At 35.2% G+C, this 20,624-nt stretch overlaps 2 protein-coding genes across 2 annotated transcripts in view; both read left to right on the top strand.

Moving 5' to 3' along the window:
- The first annotated feature begins 3,497 nt into the window (after positions 1–3,497).
- On the top strand, positions 3,498–6,381 carry LOC137708137 (acid phosphatase 1-like). Its single transcript, XM_068447139.1, has 3 exons — positions 3,498–3,925; positions 5,402–5,611; positions 6,037–6,381. The coding sequence occupies exons 1-3, from the start codon at positions 3,528–3,530 to the stop codon at positions 6,212–6,214; spliced, it is 786 nt and encodes a 261-aa protein (XP_068303240.1). The 5' UTR covers positions 3,498–3,527; the 3' UTR covers positions 6,215–6,381.
- Positions 6,382–9,696: 3,315 nt separating this feature from the next.
- The window catches only part of LOC137708596 (profilin-like), a 41,472-nt gene continuing 30,544 nt past the window's right edge, over positions 9,697–20,624 (top strand). Inside the window, exon 1 of the mRNA XM_068447711.1 lies at positions 9,697–9,768. Within this exon, the coding sequence (XP_068303812.1) occupies positions 9,697–9,768 (72 nt within the window). The remainder of the gene's footprint in view (positions 9,769–20,624) is intronic.

Raw genomic sequence — 20,624 nt, 5'->3', positions numbered from 1 at the left:
AGCCCACATGGATGCTGTACAACGCATTCTCAGGTATTTGAAGTCTACTCCTGGAAAAGGCTTGATGTTTTCCAATCATGGACATCAAGAAGTTGAAGGATACACTGATGCAGATTGCGCTGGGTCAGGAACTGATCGCAGATCGACTTCTGGATACTTTACATTTGTTGGAGGAAATCTAGTTACTTGGCGCAGTAAGAAGCAACATGTAGTGGCTAGATCCAGTGCTGAAGCTGAATTTAGAGGTATGGCACACGGCGTGCAAGAATTGTTATGGCTCAAGATTTTGTTGAGAGAATTGGGTTTCAATTCTACAAAGCCATCAAATCTTTATTGTGATAACAAAGCCGCCATTAGCATTGCTCATAATCCAGTTCAACATGATCGTACTAAACATGTTGAAGTGGATAGGCACTTTATTAAGGAAAGGTTGGTTGATGGTACCATTAACTTGCCTTATGTGAAGAGTGATGATCAGCTAGCAGATATTTTAACAAAGGCAGTGTCAAGTAGGATTTTCCATCTTTCACTCAGCAAGTTGGGCATTCGAGATATTTATGCACCAACTTGAGGGGGAGTGTTAACTGAAGCAGCCAGCCATTGTAGACTTGTAGCAGCCAGCCATTGTAGACTTGTTAACTAAATCAGCCATTGTTGACTAAAGAATTAGGAAATCAGACATGTTTTCCATTGTAATTAATAAAGTAGTTGTAAGCTGTAAAGTTAGGTATAGGCAGTAGTTTCATAGCAGTGTTTTTATGACTTCTTGTACTGGTTTCATACCTGATCATCATTGCTTGTATTCCTATATAAATCCTCCGATTGGGAGATGAATAGATCAAGAAATTAACTCTATTTTGGCAGGAAGTTCTGAGTGGGTAAACATGTCACCAGGTTTAACCGATTGGGTAGAAGAACAAACTATAGGCATGATATGGACAACATTATTTACCTGCAGCCTTGAGAAGTGATGTAGCATCCGAATGAAAAGCAACGCGTGCCCCAGCAACAAACGCAGTGGCTCTTACCATACTATCATCCTTCATGGGACTACGGTTTAACTTCAGCAGTAGTAAAATGTAGAGAGTTACTTTTTGCATTTGTTCCAACAAGCTTGTTGTCAGGTTAATCCAAAGTTGGTGTAGTTAAAAGTGCTACAATGTTGGATCATCAACTTTATTCGAAATGGTTACTGTTAGCATCAAAAGTGGAACTTGTATCAAATATGTGGGACTGAACATTCAATTGTGGATCACCTTATATTTTTTAGATAGTGGGGTTGTCCAAATACCTTACAGTTTTCCTACTCATTAATGTCAACAACTCCAGACTATCATACACTACTCCAAACTGCAAGAGACAGGGGTTTGGGTTTTCTGCAGTGTTTAGCTTCATAACAGTAATTGTAGATGTATTTACAAAAGGATTGCACAGTCCAATGTTCTTGAAGCATTGTAGACATCTTGGTCTCGTAGTTCCAAATCAGTCTCAAATACCTAGCTAGTTCAAACTTCACTTGGATACTCCAAGTTTTGTTTGAGGGGGGAGTAATAATTGATATAACAAAAATGCCACATACCATTATTCTAGTGGTTGAGTTTGTTAATATAGTTAGAAAGGTATTATTGTAATTGAGATATATGACTATATAATGGATTGTATAGCTATCATTTCTTTAAGTTCAGTTGTATACATTTTCTCTAATCAATCAGTACAATCTCTTGTTTCTCTCTATTGTCTTCCTTTTTCTCTGTACCAATTCTTCATCTTTTGCAATGTAGTTAACAAATACAAGCGGTATTTTTTTTCCAAATGCATTATTATGTTCCTAGAAAAATTTTCCAAGTAAAAACAATATAGGAGGCCAAAGTTAACCAAGAGATTGTAGAAGAAAAGAAAAAGACAAATGAGAATTCAAAGTGGAAAAAAAAATGCTAATATAAGAATTTTTTTCGTTCTTTGACTTTGTTTATTTGCATTATTTGTGTAACAATTTGCGTAAAGTGTTTGACATGAATTCACAAAATGGGTATTTCCGTGCACCTTTTTTCTTGTATTATATAAATGTGTGAGGCTTATAAATTACAATGTTTTTTTTGTTATATATAAATTATAATGCTTGAATATTAATAAACAGTTGGCGGTGTATTGATTTTTTGTGGAGACTAAAATTTCTCGGAAGTTGGCAAAGCAAAAAGAAAAAAAGCGTCAAAAATAAATTTCTAATCTTTGGAAGTAACTCTTCATTTTTATTTTTATTTTTGTAAATGATTTAGTAAATTTCCTAGTTGGTTCAGTACACCTACTGTTATATTCATACAATTTGGGACCAATTCTTCATTTCTCAATATTTTTTGGACAAGTTTTACGCAACCTAATAAATTGAGGGGCATTTGCAGAATTAAGTAGTGTACGAATTATTACCCTTCAAAAAAAGCATATACCAACCAAGCGCATCTAGTGGTCGCTTTGGCATTATGGGAGAGAGGCTAGTATGAATGGAACTATTTTGAGTCAAAGTGGTTGTTAAACATTTTGACTTCTGATACAAATATTTCAATTCGGATCTAATAAATTCTTTCCTTTGAAAAAAAAAAAATTCAACAATGATATCTTTTTAGGATAAATAAACAACAATATATTATTATCTAATATCTACTAGTGCATATATATATTATTATCCCATACATCATCTCCTTATATTTGAAGCTGTCTTGAAATGTTTAATTATTACAATTTGTAATGTTGTACGTTTTGCATGTGTCGACATATTATGACATTATTAATTCTAAGTCCTTTTGCGTTTTGGAGTTTCTGTTTGGTTGATTTCAACTTTTTTTTTTTTTTTTTTGTGTATTTGGTGTAAGAAAACAGAAAATGCCTAGTACCAATAATGTGAGAAATGTGAAGGATATTTTAATCCATCAATTCAAGCTTAGCTACCGACCAAATAGAAGGGACAAGAAAAAGCTAATCAGCTTAAATAGGTAAATTTAAAACTGAATATATAGTTAGCTACTTAACTAGTACAATTTAGTAGCATTCATTTGTACTTATTTGTAAAATATTTATATATGTAAATAATTAGTTCAATACTAATTTATTCTTCACTTTTTCGTGTAAATATATCATTATTTTTAAAAAATCATACAATTAATTTCAAAAACAACTCAAGGTCATGTGCATCTTAACTATTACAGTTTAATGATATTCCTCTTCACTTGTAAGTGAGAAGTCTTATGTTCAATTCTCGCCAAAGATGAAGTTGAACCACATTATTATAAGCAAGCTCATTGTAAGGCTTAACTCACTCTTCTACCACCTTAGTGTAGATACTATCATTTGTTCAAAAAAAAAAAAAAAACATCCGGAATAATATTCCTTTTGAATAACTAAGGGGCACCGACGTAATTGTCCCTAATAGTCCCTAATAGCAAGGGTCAATATCTTAATTAAACCCTATTTAAAGAAGGAAAATTAGCAATCGAAAGCAACGAAGTCTCCACTCACCGAATACTGCACACACCATGGAAAGATCGACAGTAGTACTACTCTTCTTTCTTGCCCTAGTTTTCTCAACATCTCAAGCTTATGAGCCACTTATAAACCACCATATCCATCTCCTCAGGCCGAAATCCGGGGCAGGTGGCGGCAGCGTTCCTGGCGTGTCTTGCCTGAGTTGGCGTTTGGGGGTGGAAACTAGGAACATTATCAACTGGAAGACTGTTCCGGCAGAATGTGAAAGCTACGTTGGTCACTACATGCTTGGGCACCAGTACAGGAAAGACTCAAAAGTGGTCACTGATGAGGCTTGGCTCCATGCTCAGAGCCTCAATCTTACAAAGGATGGCAAGAACGTTTGGGTCTTTGATATAGACGAAACTACACTCTCTAATCTACCGTATTATGCTCGTCATGGATTCGGGTAAGTTGTTAATTAATCAAGGGTGATACTTGAGAGACTACTTCTTTGAATCATATTTTGTAAACTATATGAGGTGAAGATTAATAGTTGGATTTATTCTTTAAATCATTAAAATGTCATCCGCCACGTCATGTGGTTTAAAAAAATATGATTTTTGTAAGATCAATATTTTAAAAAATGACATTTAACTGTTTTTTTTTTTTTTTTTTGAGCAAAACGATAGCGGAGTAAGTTAAATGTTAAATGTTAGATTAGTCACCGACAAAATTCGAACTCACGCCGTCATATAAGGGTACAACACATTTCCACCACTGTGGTATCTGCATATTAACTGTTTTTTACGCAAAGGTGTCTGCACTAAATTAATGTTTATTTAATGTTAATTATGTGTAATATTATATAAGCGATTATATATATATATATATATATGTAATAATCACATATGAACTTTGACGATTGCTATGATTGTCATAATTTAACAAAATATGTATGTGTGTGTGTGTCTTATATATATGAAAACCCACGAATGTACGCTGCTCAACATTGTTAATTATGGAGTTCTTCATTTCCATCTTTTGGTTTGTTTCTCATTTTATACTGCATACATTCCAATTCTCAATATTAAAATTATGATAAACAACTTCGACTAAAAATCGTAATAATCGATGATATATCATATTTATCACCTTCACGATATTATTCACTATTTTATTAATGTTGAAAAAAAAAGGTTTTGCATCTGTTTTTTTCTTTCTATGAGGGGGACCCCAGGATTGCACAATTCTTGTTTGATAGAAAAAAAAAAAGAATAATGGAATTTATATAACGCGAATAGTTTGATTAATAAAAGAATATAATGTAGCATGTGGTAAATATCCTATAATAGATAGGATGCTATGTTTTTATCCGTGTCTTCCAGCTTCAAAATTTCTCATCTTTTAAATAAGTTAATAATTTCAAACCCTCCCTTTTCCCTTAGTAATGATAATTTTATTTTGTAAAAGAAAGATTTAATAATGTATGAAACTCTCATACGCCGCTTTATGGCAACGTCGAAAAACAATCATACTTATGCATCTTGGTGAAATTTAATCTTCATTGATTTTCCCCTTCCCTATAATAACTAATTATTAACACACTAAAGTTATCGCTCTACTATAAAAATACTCTACGAAACTCACTCATATCAGTACCAATAATGTGATGCCTAAGCAATCTAATCTAAATTTATTTCAAAGATTTGATTAGATATAAAGCAAGAGGATGCACATGACCCAACGCATAAATAGAAAAATAAAGTACTAATAAGTCAAAGAAGTTGATCATCCAAATGGAAAATTTTTCTAAAAAGAAAAGCAATAATTGAGAAATCTGAGAAATACAATCTTTTTAGATAATGTAGATTATTGGCAAATCACATGATACCTTAAGTAAGACTTATATTTTATATAACATTTTTGGATATAATATTTTCAGGACGGAGGTATACAATGCTACTGCATTCAATGAATGGGTGTTCGAAGGCACAGCCCCAGCTTTGCCCGAGAGTCTTAAGCTGTACAAGAAGTTGTTGAGACTTGGAGTCAAGGTTGTGTTCATAACAGGAAGAGGAGAAGATCTAAGAAGTGTCACGACCACCAATCTCAAAAATGCCGGATATCATACTTGGAAGAAGCTTGTTCTAAAGTAAGCACCTGTTAACGAGTTAACTTAACGCTTGACGAGCTAAGGCTGAACCATTACATGTGGTGGTTCAACCCTAATTTTCTCTATTTTTGCGCGTATACATCTTGACCTACTTTTTAACCTTATATCAGTGCATCATGCCTATTCTTTAACTTGTCATGGAAAAAATCAACGTGAATGCTTTTGTGGTCCTCCATATGATTCCTAGCAAAAGCCCAAAAAAATCAATGTGAATGTTTTATGTTGTTAAGTGGAAGGCTAGCACTATAGTACAAATCAAGCACCCTTGTGATCATCCTGATTTGGATTCGAGCCTCTCGGACCCCAGTCTCAGTTAACTATTGAAAATTTTCTCCTAGCATAAATAAATTTTATTGTATTGTTTTTTTTGTTGTCTAAACATTAGTAACTTTTTTGGTTTGCAGGGGATCAAATTATTCTGGGAAGACATCGTACGTGTATAAAACAGCAGAGAGGGAGAAGCTTGAGAAAAATGGATTTAGAATAATTGGGAACATGGGCGATCAATGGAGCGATATTTTGGGTACAACTGTCGGCAATCGGACCTTCAAGTTGCCTGATCCACTTTATTACGTTAGTTAATCACTGCTTTTTAGCTTTTGTGCAAGTGTTGAATGAAGTTTTAATTCAGCAAATAAAGTAAAAAATGTCAATGTGCTAGACAAATGGTACTACAAGTGAAATTTGACAAAATGTAAGCACTGTTGCTATACTCTTGTGGAAGTGAATTCGATTACATTGTTAAAAATGCTTTTAACTGTCAAGAAACACACTTAACTTTCTAGAAGTAATCTCAAATAAAACTTTAAGATTACTTGAGGTCAACTAGAAAGCAAATTATGCTAAAAGTAAATAAAAAAATGTTCTGGAGCTGAATGTAGTGATTAGAAAAGACCAATGAAGGGTATGTCCTCGTAATTCGATATGGTTTAGAAGTTGAGACTACATAGTCTACATTGAAGGATATAAAAGAGACAACAAAAATCAATAAATCACCTATATATTAATTAAACAGTCACAGTTAATCTATTAATTAAACATAATCTTTCAATCTTTTGGATATAAAAGAGACAACAAAAATCAATAAATCACCTATATATTAATTAAACAGTCACAGTTAATCTATTAATTAAACATAATCTTTCAATCTTTTCATATTATTGCTAAGTATTCAAAATGTTAATTTGCATTTCATCGTGGAGATCTATAAATTATTAACGTGACAAGTGCATGACCCATTTTTTGAATTTAAACACAATCATACCATAGCGCAACTGAATTTTGACCTGACACAAGTCGCACTCCTAAAATAAGCTAACCCTACATCTCTAACGTGCTTCAATTTAAATGTTTAAGGTTAAGCGCAGTTTAAGACTTGAGCTTCTTCTTGGACCTAAATTGAGCGAGAAAACAAAAACAAGGGTGCAAGTGTGGTTTGTAAATGCAAATAACAGACGCCTACATTGTAAATGCAAGAGTGATTTCAATTGTTGATTTCATATATGTAGCCACAATCTATGAACGTGTTTTGATGCGATTATCTTGGGAAGTGCTTAGAGCTTCGACTCAGGTGTTCACACCATCACCTTTCATAGATTTTTCTTCGGTGGCTTTGTTGCCCTTGGTGGATTTGTTGCTAGTGGGTCATCTCTCACTAGCTTCCCTTGGTTTGTGGTTGTGGTTTTGTTTAGTGTGGTGCTTTATGGAGGATGTTGGAGTCATCTCTTCCATCAATTATGCAAAGTTGGTCGGTCGGATCTATGGAGTCTGTTTGGAGATTTGGCTTTTGGCGGGATCTCAAAGATGCCTTAGCGGCAGTGGTTCTTGCTGGACTATGGTTTGTCTGTTTTTTGGCTCAAAATCATTGTTTGGCCTTTGTTTTGGTGGTTCATATCTTATTTTGTGCTTTTCTTGTAATTAGACCTCTTCCTTTGTAATTATGGTGTGATGTTGGTATAAAATTACCTTTCTTCTAAACAAAAATAAAAAATAAAAAAATTGAAAATTGTAAATGACTCTTTTTTTTTAAATTTACATAAAGTCTTGACAAGTTAACTTGCGTGGGAAATCCCACGTGATCATGAGTCTATGCAGAAGTTTTGAAGCACTTATATATGCTATGGGAAGACATTGTTCAGATTGAATTGGTTTTACCCAAAACTACGACCAAACCAATTACATCATAATATGTTGGTCATGTTCGTATTTAACAAAAATCTGTTAAGAAATCATACTAAGGTTCAACTGTTTGATTCGAATAGTGTGGGCGTAAATCTAATAATTTTTCTTTAGCCTTTTTTACAACATTGTTAGCTAAATTCAACATGCCGTTTAGATTACAAGATTAATTTGAAATCGTCTCTGTAATTATTGCATGTATTATAACACTGTCAGAACTTTGAAATTTCTCTAACCTTAAAATCCAGTTATTAGCCAATAAAAAGACCGCACTTATTCACAAGTTTTATCTAGTTATTATCCAATAATAGGACACATATAAAATAAAAACTCGAGACTATAAGAGCAAGTCCACCCATCAACAAAAGCCAAGACAAGGGCTATAGCCCTTTAGCCGTATAAAAAACACTTACATCCGTCGAATTTGTGGAGGACAAAGTGGTGAGCAAGATAAACCCGGCCTTACATCAACGGGTTGACGTCATGATGATGCCAACCATCTTTTTTATTTTTTTTGTCAGGTGCATGTGTCACACACGAAAAAAGCTAGAGACTAGCTGACAGCAGGCCCCACTACAACAGCTTAACAACATAGACAAACGGCTCGCTGACAGGGCTTGTTGTGAGTAAAAACTCGATACAACTCGGCGTGGATGAGGCCATGGGGGAAGTGGGCATCGAAAACAACACTTCACTTGTATATAAACTTGCAAATGATGTTGTGTTGGAATTGAAACTGGTTCTTGCGTTGGATTTCCAACAATATTTTTTTTTTTTTTAAATGTTACCTTGTGACATGAGGAACGTTCTAGTGTATCTGATTTCAGATGAGTTTGAAAATCAACGGTCAAGATTAATTTAACGGTAAAAAAATAAGAAAATATAATACCCAACCTTTTTTTTCATTTCCCCATCACAACTTTGTATACATTTTTACTACAATCCTTTATATTTGTTTTCCACTTTCCAAATAAAAATGAGAGAGGAAAAATTGGTCCATCAGGAAACACATTTTTCTTGAGTGTTGGGTTAACATTATATTTATTAATAAATTTCAATGTAACTAACTTGTTATTATCTGGACCCTTGGGTATTCAAAAGCAATCATTTAATTTATTTCCATGGAACAAATTTACAAACAATGAAAAATATATTTGTGAAGACTAATTGCCCTTTCTCTTATTAAACAGGTGGACTTTCACAAGGGCAAGTATTATTCAGAGTGAATAGGAAAGGCAAGTTACTTGCCCTTGCCTTGCCGAAACCCTCTTAAAACGAGTGGACTTTCTCTAACCGAAGCAATTTATTATATGATTCAATTCAATTTTGGATCACTTGACTTTTCTTAAGAAAATAATAAAAAAAACCAACTACCGCGATTTGATGGGCCGGTTTGGTCCAACCAAATTGATGCTTGACCCCACTATATAAAGTATCAGAACATTTAAGGCAATCAATTAATCATGTTCATATCCAACGACTGAGAAGAGATCACTGGCACAACACCAACGTGCTTATGTCACATCAAGATTTAGTAGGCCCCACCAAATTCCCTCCCTCCTGCCACTTAGTATTACGGTCTAGTGGTATTCATCTTCACTTGTAAGTGAGAAGTCTTAAGTTTCTCGCTAAAGGCGAATTTGAACCATATTATTGTTAGCCCATTGTGAGGCTAAGCTCACGATCTCCCTTAGTGCAGATAATATCGTTTGTTCAAAAAAAAAAAATTTCTTCCTTTTTTTCTTTCAAGTTTTAGGCCAACTCCGTGTGTGTATATTACCTCCCTCATTCGAACCAAGAGTTAGAGAAAATTTCCAAAAAATTGATCATATTTTATAAAATCAAAGGTAATTCAATAAATTCAACGATCACGATTGAATCAGAAAATGTCATGGCAGGTGTACGTCGATGATCACTTGATGTGTGACATCGACGGCCACCACCTGACGGTTGCAGCCATCCACCATTAACTCTTGAGCAAGTCTTCCAATGCCTTCAGTAAATAGGTGTCTTCTAAGGATAAGCAAGCAGAAAAAGCAATGTGGAGCATAGAGTTCCAAATGCGGTGTAGTCGCAAGTACAATGTGCATCAAAGGTAATGTAGTCCCAAAGGCGGTGTAGACCTAAAGATGGTACTTGCAATAGTGGCATCACAACTTGTCTTCATAGAGGCTCGTCCTCATAGGCAGCGACGTGTTCTTGTAGGTAGCAATGTGTTCTCAAAGGCAGTAGCGTGTCCTCCTCCTCATCATCAAAGCTTGTTGTCACAATGACTCGTCCTTGCAGGTAGTGGTGTGTCTTCGTCTTCGCAGGCAACGACAGTGCGTGTAATCGGGCTACTTTCTTGCAGTAGCAGCAATATGTTGATAGGAGCATATTTATGCAACTTAGTTAGCTTGTTTTCTTGCATTTACTTAGTTAGTTCTTCGTTATTTTAGTATTTTAAGCTATTTTCGTGTGTTTGTAGGTCCAAATGGTTAAAGTGGCAAGAAAGTGCAATTTAGAGCATTTGGGAGTAATTTTGGGCTTGGAATGGTTAGTACATGCTTGGAGTAAGATGGATGGACGAAATTGAAGTTTAAGAAAGGCTAAGAATCTGCTAAAGAGATGGAAGAAATCAATTCAAGACTTGGAAGAAAATGAATCAGCTACAAAGAAGGAAATATGAGTCAAACTTCCTTATTTTGACGTAGTCAATCCTAATCTTTTCCTACTTAATTTCCAACTGTTAAAGGGGATTCCTAAATATATTGGGACACTTAGATATATGTTCTAGAAGGCTAAATCACATTCCCACCTTGGTGCCACACCTTTCCCCTTCTTCTCCGTTTTTCCTTGCCGTGCAAGTTCCTTTCCCTTTCCCTTTGGATGCTGCCGCAAATCCCTTCCCTTTTCCTCATGGGATTCTGATTTGTTACCCTTTTCTTGGAGGGAACTATTGAAGAATAATTTGGTTGCCGATGCGTTTTCCATCCAAGAGGAAAATCTAAGGGTTAATTAGTGATGTCACGGTTAATCTGGGGTGTTAAGGTTCATGGTCTATTGAAAAACCAACTAGAAATCAATTTGTATGCAAGTGTGTCATGTGTGGAGAAGGACTCTCTAGCTAGCTTATCACCCATTAATTCACCAAATTCGTATTCATCTAGTTTAAGTCTTTAAATCTGTTTGTTTTACTTTAAATTCGTCAAAACCAATCCCCCCCCTCCCCTTTAATATTTCGTGTTTTACTTAGTTAGAACCTATTTTAGTTTGTGTCCTTGAGTGTTTTGAGTCATAGTTAAGTTAGAATTCGTCCAAAATCATTCTTAGTTTCTGTTTTGAGTCTATATGATTGTTTTGTGTTGTTTTGAGTCCTTTTAGTTTGTTTTGAGTCATATGAGCCTAGTTTTGTATTTTTTGAGTTAGTTTTAAGTAGATTAGCAATCCCTCCTAATCCTCGGCCTAGAACGATCCCCACTTGCATTTTTACTACAATTGTTAACAAGAGGGTTTAATTTGAGTGCTATTATATATCACATCATATGTGCAGTCCAGCGACCCTTTCCTTTGCGGCGAGTAAACTCTCTTGCCCCAAGCAGCCTCCTTTGTGGCGAGCAGACTCCCTTGCGTTGATTGTCCTCCTTTGCGTCGAGCACACTCCCTTGCGGTGAGCAGCCTTTCTTGCATTGAGCATCCTCTTTTGCGGCGAGTAGCCTCCCTTGTGATAGTGTGTGCAATTCAGCACACTTTTGTAGTAGTGGCAGTACGTGAAGTCCATCAACTGCCTTGAGCAGTGGCAGTGCATGCAACCCAGTGGCTCCCTTGTAGCATGTAATGACCCGTCTTAAAATATTACGTTTTAATTAGTTGAATTTACAAAAATACCCCTAACGACGAAATTGTTGACTTTTGTTGACTTTCGTTCTACGACATGTAGGAAATTTTCTTTTAAATTATTCGCATAGTATTCGTTGATACAAACATGCAGGGGCAAGCAGATTTGAAATCAGAGCTAAAATGAAGTTTTTACGAATGTTTAAATATCTAGGGCATTTTGGTAATTTTACATAGGAGATATTTCTCCACTTTGGACCATTCCTAGGGTGCCACGTGGCAATTTTCCCCCCATTTCTGGGGTATTCCTTCTCTGTCCAGAGTAGGCTTAGCAAATGGGTCGTGTCTGTCGTGTTCGTGTCGTTTTCGTGTAACACATGTTATTTTAACGCGTCTTGTCGTGTCGCACCCATTATGACCAGTTAAGAAAAAAAAAAAAATTTCTTAAATTTGCACATACCACACATTGCCACATAAATATTACTTCAAAACATTAAAACACATTTGTCGTTTAAGTACTACATCTACACTCGAAAATAAGAGCCTAATAAACAAACATCCATACACTACTAGTCTATTACAATATTAAATGTGCAAGGATATGCAAAATGAAAGAGTTTTTGTTTTCAAGCTGGTGAAGCCTTTCTCAAAGGTTTAAACCTTGCCAATGGAACTCAAAGCTTGCATGTTATTCCTTTTACAAAATCCTCAATTTTCATCTATCATCATGACATAAGATTTTGTGGTATTCACTACTGTAAATATTTTAAAGTGAAGATCAAATTTATTCATTGTATTCATATAGGGTCAAGGAGTGTAGCTGTAAAAAAATCATCAAAATCGGAGTTAAAATAACCGTTAAATCATGATTTTTCGTTGATAACCGTCGAAAAGTTTTGTCCCGTTACTTGATCTCTGAATTTTATTTTTTTTGCGATTTTTGGCATATGCGATCTCGATTTATATACAAACATGTTTGACGGTTGAATCGTTGAAATTAGTTTCGTAGAATACATATCCCATCAAAATGATAGATCCACTAACACTTAAGAGTTTAGGAGTGTAGCTGTAAAAAAAATCATCAAAATCAAAGTTAAAATAACCGTTAAATCGTGATTTTTCGTTGATAACCGTCGAAGTGTTTTGTCCCATTACTTGATCTCTGAAAGTTTGTTTTTTGCGATTTTTAGCGTATGCTGTCTCGAAGCATATACAAACATGTTTGACGGTTGGATCGCTGAAACTAGTTTCTTAAAATGCATATCCCATCAAAACAATAGATTCACTAACACTTAAGTATTTTATTCATATTTTCATTAAGTATAACAAAAGATTTTGCGGTATCCACTAGTGTAAATATTTTAAATTGAAAATCGAGTTCATGCATTGTATTCGTATAGGGTCAAGGAGTGTAGCTGTAAAGAATCATCAAAATTGGAGTTAAAATAACCGTTAAATCGTGATTTTTCGTTGATAACCGTCGAAAAGTTTTGTCCCGTTACTTGATCTCTGAATGTTTATTTGTTGCGATTTTTGGCATATGCAATCTTGAAGTATATACAAACAAGTTTGACGATTGGATCGTTGAAATTGGTTTCGTAGAATGCGTATCCCATCAAAACGATAGATTCACTAACACTTAAAGAGTTTATTCATACTTCCATTAAGTATAACATAAGATTTTGTGGTATCCACTAGTGTAAATATTTTAAATTGAAGATCGAGTTCATTCATTGTATTCATATAGGGTCAAAGAGTGTAGCTGTAAAAAAAATCATCAAAATCGGAGTTAAAATAACCGTTAAATTATGATTTTTCGTTGATAACCATCGAAAAGTTTTGTCTCGTTAGTTGATCTCTGAATGTTTATTTTTTACAAGTTTTGGCATATGCAATATCGAAGTATATACAAACATGTTTGACGGTTAGATCGTTGAAACTAGTTTCTTATAATGTGTATCCCATCAAAACAATAGATTCACTAACACTTCAGTATTTTATTCATACTTTCATTAAATATAACAAAAGATTTTGCAGTATCCACTAGTGTAAATATTTTAAATTGAAGATCGAGTTCATTCATTGTATTCGTATAGGGTCAAAAAGTGTAGTTGTAAAAACTCATCAAAATTGGAGTTAAAATAATCGTTAAATCGTGATTTTTTGTTGATAACCATCGAAAAGTTTTGTCCCGTTACTTGATCTCTGAATGTTTGTTTTTTGCGATTTTTGACATATGTGATCTTGAAGCATATACAAACAAGTTTGACGGTTAGATCGTTGAAATTGGTTTTGTAGAATGTGTATCCCATCAAAACGATAGATTCACTAACACTTAAGAGTTTATTTATACTTTCATTAACTATAACATAAGATTTTGTGGTATCCACTAGTGTAAATATTTTAAATTGAAGATCGAATTCATTCATTGTATTCATATAGGGTCAAGGAGTGTAGCTGTAAAAATCATCAAAATCAGAGTTAAAATAACCGTTAAATCGTGATTTTTTGTTTATAATTGTCAAAAAGTTTTATCCCGTTACTTAATCTTTGAATGTTTGTTTTTTGTAATTTTTGGCGTATGCGATCTCGATATATATACAAACATGTTTGACGGTTGGATTGTTGACACTAGTTTCGTAGAATGTGTATCCCATCAAAACAATAGATTCACTAACACTTAAGAGTTTATTCATACTTTAATTAAGTATAACATAAGATTTTATGGTATCCACTAGTGTAAATATTTTAAATTGAAGATCAAGTTCATTCAGTATATTCATATAGGGTCAAGGAGTGTAGCTATAAAAACTTATCAAAATTGGAGTTAAAATAACCGTTAAATCGTGATTTTTCGTTGATAACCGTAAAAAAGTTTTGTCCCGTTACTTGATCTCTGAATGTTTTTTTTTGTGATTTTTTACTGATGCGATGTCAAAGCATATACAAACAAGGTTGACGGTTGGATCGTTGAAATTAGTTTCGTAGAATTCATATCCTATCAAGTTCAATGGTGTGTGTGTATATATTAAGTAGATTTAAATTTATTAATTTTGTACATATAACACTTAAGAAATTGAATGGTATGTATATTTAAGCCGATCCAATGGTCACCAATTTTTAATATTTAATTATATATATAATTATTATAGTATTTTTTTAGGGTTATAAAATTATAAAATTAATATTTTTCTTATCATGTATCAAGTTACCCACGTGTATACCCGAACCAACCTGTTATCTTAACAGGTGCTTATCGAGTTACCCGATAACGACCCGATTCGTTATCGTGTCGACCTGAACACCTGTTAATTTCGTGTCATGTCGGGTTATCGGGTCATGTTAGGATTTGCCAGGCCTAGTCCCTCTCCTCTTCTTATTCTCTACTTCATTCTCCCTCATCTCTCTCATCCTCTTTTTTCCTCCTTTGCCGAGCCACCCACACACATCCACACACCTACAACAACAATTTGACAGCACCATCACCATCCCTTGTATCCCCTAGGAGTTCTTGAACAAGAAAATAGAAGAAAAACCACTTAAAAACTCCCTCCCCGCACTACACAGCGCTGTTACTGTGCAAGGAACTTCTCCGGCGAATTCGTGCTATTTCCGGTGAAGGTAAGCCTCGAAATTTTTTTCCTCTCATTATAGATCATGTCTAGGTTCACTATTAGTAAGTTTTGGGTTGGTTTTGGTGATGTAGGAACATGGAAAAACTCGAAGAAAGTCGCTGTTCAAATCTAGAAATTTCCAGACCGTGGTCATTTGGCCATCTTCTAGCCATTTTTTCGGCCAACTCCGATCTTTGTTTGGATCCTAAGGACATGAACCTCTTCTCCACATTCCTAACTACATTTTTTCTTTTGAATCACTCAATTTGGGCTTCTATCGAGCTCGAAACGAGTTCTTGAAGTTGGTGGAAAAATCTGGAAAAATTCTAGAACATTGAGGACGGGGAGTACAGTTGTACTTACGGTGCGTGGGCCGACGTGGGATTGCCAAAGGCCAACACGTGGAGTGCATGCGCCTTCATTGGAGGCACTGTGCTCCGCTGTCGTGGACAATGGCACCTGCAAATTTTTTGGCGACCTTATCTCAGCGCGTGGAATAGCGCATGGTGACCTGGGCCGCAGTCCCGTGGCGGCGCATGGGGGTACCCGAGGTTCTTCCCTAAGTTTTCCGACGTGCCAAATTCGAATACGCTGTCTTTTTTTGCCAAATTTGATCATTATAGTGGAGTTTTACTAAATGATCTCTATTTGTGTTTAGGTGCGTTGGTTGGAAGTGAGTCCATCCTCCCTAGTTCGATTGACTCCCCGGTAGCGGAATATTTATGAGTGGACCCCTTCTCAAATTGCATATTTTTATAAATTACTAGGCTTGCATGCATTTCATATTTCATGAATTGATTATGTTTTATAATATGTTTTACGGAATTCTATAATTAGGGTTATAGAGAACTTATGATTTATTTAAATTGTTTTTACGAAATATTTATGGCTTACCTATTTACAGTTTATAAAATGGCACATTTAAAGAAATCACTTTTATGGCTTGTTTATGATTTCGGATATTGAGATTTTGAATTCTACATTTGGTAAGAGAATTTGGTTACATTTTCTGTGCTTATCTAGTGGGTTATCATACAACACATACACACAACACAAGTGTGTAATACGTCTATGGTCATAGGTACAGTTGAGGATATTTATGACATACTCCCAACTTTATTGGCAAAACTACTGTTGAACAGCTTCACTAGCCATGGCTAGTGTCGGTGCGTTATATATATATATATATATATATATACATATATATATTTCTTCTTAGGCGTAACCTAGAGTTATACAGCATCACCTTCAGGTTATGGGACCTACCAGATATCTTCACTGATGTAACACAATGTCGTACAGCTTCACCTTCAAGTGATGGTTATGCTTTCGGGCAACTATGATACCCCTAGTTGAGTACATCGTCGTGTTGATTTTCGAGACTCGTTGGTTTTGCCCTTGGGCGTTGCACTATCACTTTTAGAGATGATTTTATTGTATGAACGTCCTTATAACATGTAGAGTTTTTAGAAAACCTATTATGTAGTATTATATACATTTTCAAAACAAGGGGTGTGATATCCTGTCCCCAAAATTATTATTTTATTTTATTTTTGACGTATTTCGCAGATTTGGTTGGAACTAGTTCTTTATTTCTCCAAATTTGAGAAAAACGAAGTGAGGGTTACTTTAGTCATTTCAAATTTTCTCGACCTTTTCGGTCAACTCTTGAATTGGTTAGGTAGAGTTCGATTCCATGAGTGCGTACGTGTAAACATATCTTATTTCCGAGTCGAAACGGAAAAGTTAGTCGTTTGAAGTTGATGGCATTTTGGTAATATTACCAAAATGCTATAAATGGGAGGGAAACCTCCAGAAAAGAGGGAGGTTTCTGAAAATGGAAGGGGGGAAACTGCACTAACCCGTTTTAGGGGAGAATTGGACCCGTTAACCCACCAAACTTGACCCGCTTGTATCTTCTTCATCCGAGCTCCGTTTTGGGTGATCTTGGTGTCCATGGAAAGCTCTTGATGAGCCCTACATCTCTGTGATGTTAGATTTCCCCATTTCTTTTCCATCTTTAGTATGTTATTCTCGAAGCATAATGTAGACTTTGGGAAGTTATGGATCATAAATCTGATTTGCGGATCGTTGTGGACCCCATCGTTGACCGAGAGTTGAATTATTGTCAACATGTCTCGGAACGTTCTAAATAATAAAAATTTAGTACTATGGGAGACTTAAGTGAAGTCTAGTGGACCTACATTGGTTAGAGAGTGATTTGAACATATGTGATATGGTTATTACCTTGATTTCTTATATTGGTATCATCTGTGAATTTGACTTGGTCTTATAATGTGATTCTATTGAAATGTGATTATATATATATATATATATATATATATATATATATATATATATATATATATATATATATATATATATATATATATATATATATAGCCATAAACCTGTGTTTATTAAACATGATTTGGCTTGTGTGCTGATGATGATCGTGATATGGGATTTGACGTGCAAATTCGAAAGGTGGTTGATTTACATAGATGGTATGATATGATGAAATGTGAGTGACTTTAATATATGTGAATATGAAATGGTTTTATAATCATTTTTCCTATAAATTGTTAATTTTCATATTTAGCCAATGATATAGTTATATGAAGTGGGATTTGACGTGCATATTGGAAATATGGGTTGTTTTGTATGATTGGCTTGATTTGATGAAGGTGAGGGCTAGTGGTGGACCGTTAACCCATTGTCATGGGGTTTGTTGCTTTGAAACATGTGTCAATGCTCGTTTCATTATTTCATTTCTTGTTTCGTTGAGCCTTTATAACTTGAGTAACTTGATTCATGTGTTGTTTCATTTATTGGTGGTTATGCAATGTACTCCGCGATTCCGTTGAGTGATGGTCAGGAATCGTATCTTGGTTTGGGTTCCGTTGAGTGATGGTCTAGAATCCCTCTTACCCCGCAATCCCGTTGAGTGATGGTCCGGGATTGTATCCACCTTAGTTCATTGAGTTTAGTTTGAGATGGTTGCAAAGGTGTAGGCTTTGGATGAACTGTGTCGCCCTAATTCTACTTTCATTGTGTGTATGTAAATATGGGTGTGAGATGTTATGGTTGTTTGAAATGAACTTTTGGATGTCTAGGTGACTCCCTCGGAGTTTTCAAAAGTTTGGTATTGATTTCTTATGAAAGATTTATATTCAAGGTTTATAAATTATGATTGATGGCTGGTTTTATTATTGTATCACAGGCTTATTTTATTGTCCCTCACTTGAGCCTCTTAGCTTATCTGAGTGCCTGATTTGCCAGTGCACCAATTCCATAATATTGGCATTGACTTTACATATGACAGGTCTGGGTAAATTATGAGAAACCGCTTGATATTTTGGTTCCGTTGAGTGGTTCGGAACCCGATGTTGTTGGATTCCGTTGAGTTGTCCGAAATCCTTGCTCTTGTTCATTCCGTAAGGTGATCTTAGAATCCTAAATTCGAATAGATGGGAATTACCACAACAGATATTGTGAATACAAATTAGAATCGCCATGTTATTATTCATAACCCAAGTAGGGAATTATGTAGAGTTCTTTAATTAATTCATGAAATGATATGTTATCTCACTGATTGATTAACGTAATTAAATATTATTATTGTGCTTCGTAATTCCTTGATATGTTACAAGCTATGGATCGGGATATAATGTTGGAAGCATAGTGATTAGTATGATGAAGTGAAATGTGATTTAACTTGGGTATTGGAAATGGTTATGACACACGATTGTAATGCATATGGAATTGCTTGAGAGATGTGAGGTCTAGTAATGGACCGATAAGCCATTGTGATGTGGATTTGTTGCTCGATATTGTTTCGTTTCGTTGAGTTTTTGGGAATTGAGTAACTTGAATCATGTCTTGTTCCTTCGAGCCATTGTTATGTTTCTTGGACTTCCGTTCAGTTCTGTTGTGTGGTCCGGAACTGAGTTCTGCTTGGATTCCGTTGAGTGATGGTCCGGAATCCCCTTTGATGCCTTGGTTCCGTTGGGTGGTCCAAAATTTCCCTTTTTCAAAGATGTAGTCTTCGGCCGAACTGTGTCGCTCTAGCCCACGTGTTTCGATGTGTTGTATGTGTTATTGATGATGTGATGGTTGGCATTATTAATTGACGGGATTGTGGAATGACGTTGGATAGGAGTGTGGTTATTATGAGTATTTTAGTTGATTAATATTTCTAGAGAATGATATGTACTTTGTTAATTCTTAAATATGTTACATGCTATGAAACGCAATTTTATGTGGGAAACGTGATGATTTATGTGATGGATGAAGTGGAAATGTTAATCGTCATGTGGGATTGTTATGTTGGATATCATTGTTATTGTTATGACTAGACTTATTGATAAATGTGGCTAGAGAATGGTATTGTACATCGTTGGTTCTTTGAAATGATATATGTTGTGAATTGCGGTATCATGTTGTAACATAATGGCCTATATATTGATGGAGGGAAAATCATGATTTTCAGATGGGTTTGTTATGTAACCCTGAGTCTAGTATTTTCATGCTTGTCAAGTTCTATTGATTGATTGAGAAATGTTATACCTTTCAACTTAATCGGACAGTGTTATATGTCAATTATTGTGCATGACGAACTACGAATGGCTTGATCCCTGTTTAGGGTACGTAGGCAGTCTAACGGGGAGGTTAGATGCACCCATAAAGCATACGAAAAATAACTATGTGATTCGATTATTCAGTTGTGCTTGCCCATATCCCGGAGGTGGGGTATGATAGATACGGATTTTCGATGATGACACGTGTCAATTTTGAACGTATATCAGGATTGGGGCGTGACAAGGGGTTAGTATGTTCATAAAGAAATTGGTTTCTTATTATTACTAGTATTATAAATTATAGTCCACTCACCTTTTTGTATTTGCGCCCCCTCAGGACCTTGTGACGAGGAATACGACCCGAGCTTCGAGGCATTTCCTTATCAGTGAACTTGCGTTCTTCCACTTGCGTATGGCTTCTTTATAAATAATTGTAACTTGATGTCTTACCTTTCACTAGTACAGCCATTTAGTGGTATGCTCTGGACATATTCATACATTTTTTCTTTCGGATTTGTAACTATTGGACATTTCGTTTCATTCATGTTTAATTTGGATTGTTGTTATTGCCTTGTTAGTGTTTGTATATTCCTTATGATTATTGTTTGTTGCATGACTTTTGGACTACATGTTCCCTTATGTTCTTGCATATTCATAAATTTATGGCTTTTATCACTTTCGAGTGTTGGCTAGCATGTGCCATCCAGGTGTCATTTGGATATCTGGGTTGGGACATGTCACAGCATGACAGTGCAAGCAGTCCAGCTTCCCACGCAGCAGTGGCAGTGCGTGCAATTCAACAAC

The sequence above is a fragment of the Pyrus communis genome, chromosome 11, assembly GCF_963583255.1.
Source record: "Pyrus communis chromosome 11, drPyrComm1.1, whole genome shotgun sequence".
NCBI classification, from domain to species: Eukaryota; Viridiplantae; Streptophyta; class Magnoliopsida; order Rosales; family Rosaceae; genus Pyrus; species Pyrus communis.
The sequence above is the reverse complement of the archived record's forward strand: the minus strand, read 5'-3'. Positions and strand labels throughout refer to the sequence as shown.

Coding starts and splice junctions, on each gene's coding strand:
- LOC137708137 (XM_068447139.1), top strand. CDS start 3,528: ATGGAAAGATCGACAGTAGTACTACTCTTCTTTCTTGCCCTAGTTTTC. Junction 3,926..5,401: donor TATGCTCGTCATGGATTCGG/GTAAGTTGTTAA, acceptor TAATATTTTCAG/GACGGAGGTATACAATGCTA. Junction 5,612..6,036: donor TGGAAGAAGCTTGTTCTAAA/GTAAGCACCTGT, acceptor TTTGGTTTGCAG/GGGATCAAATTATTCTGGGA.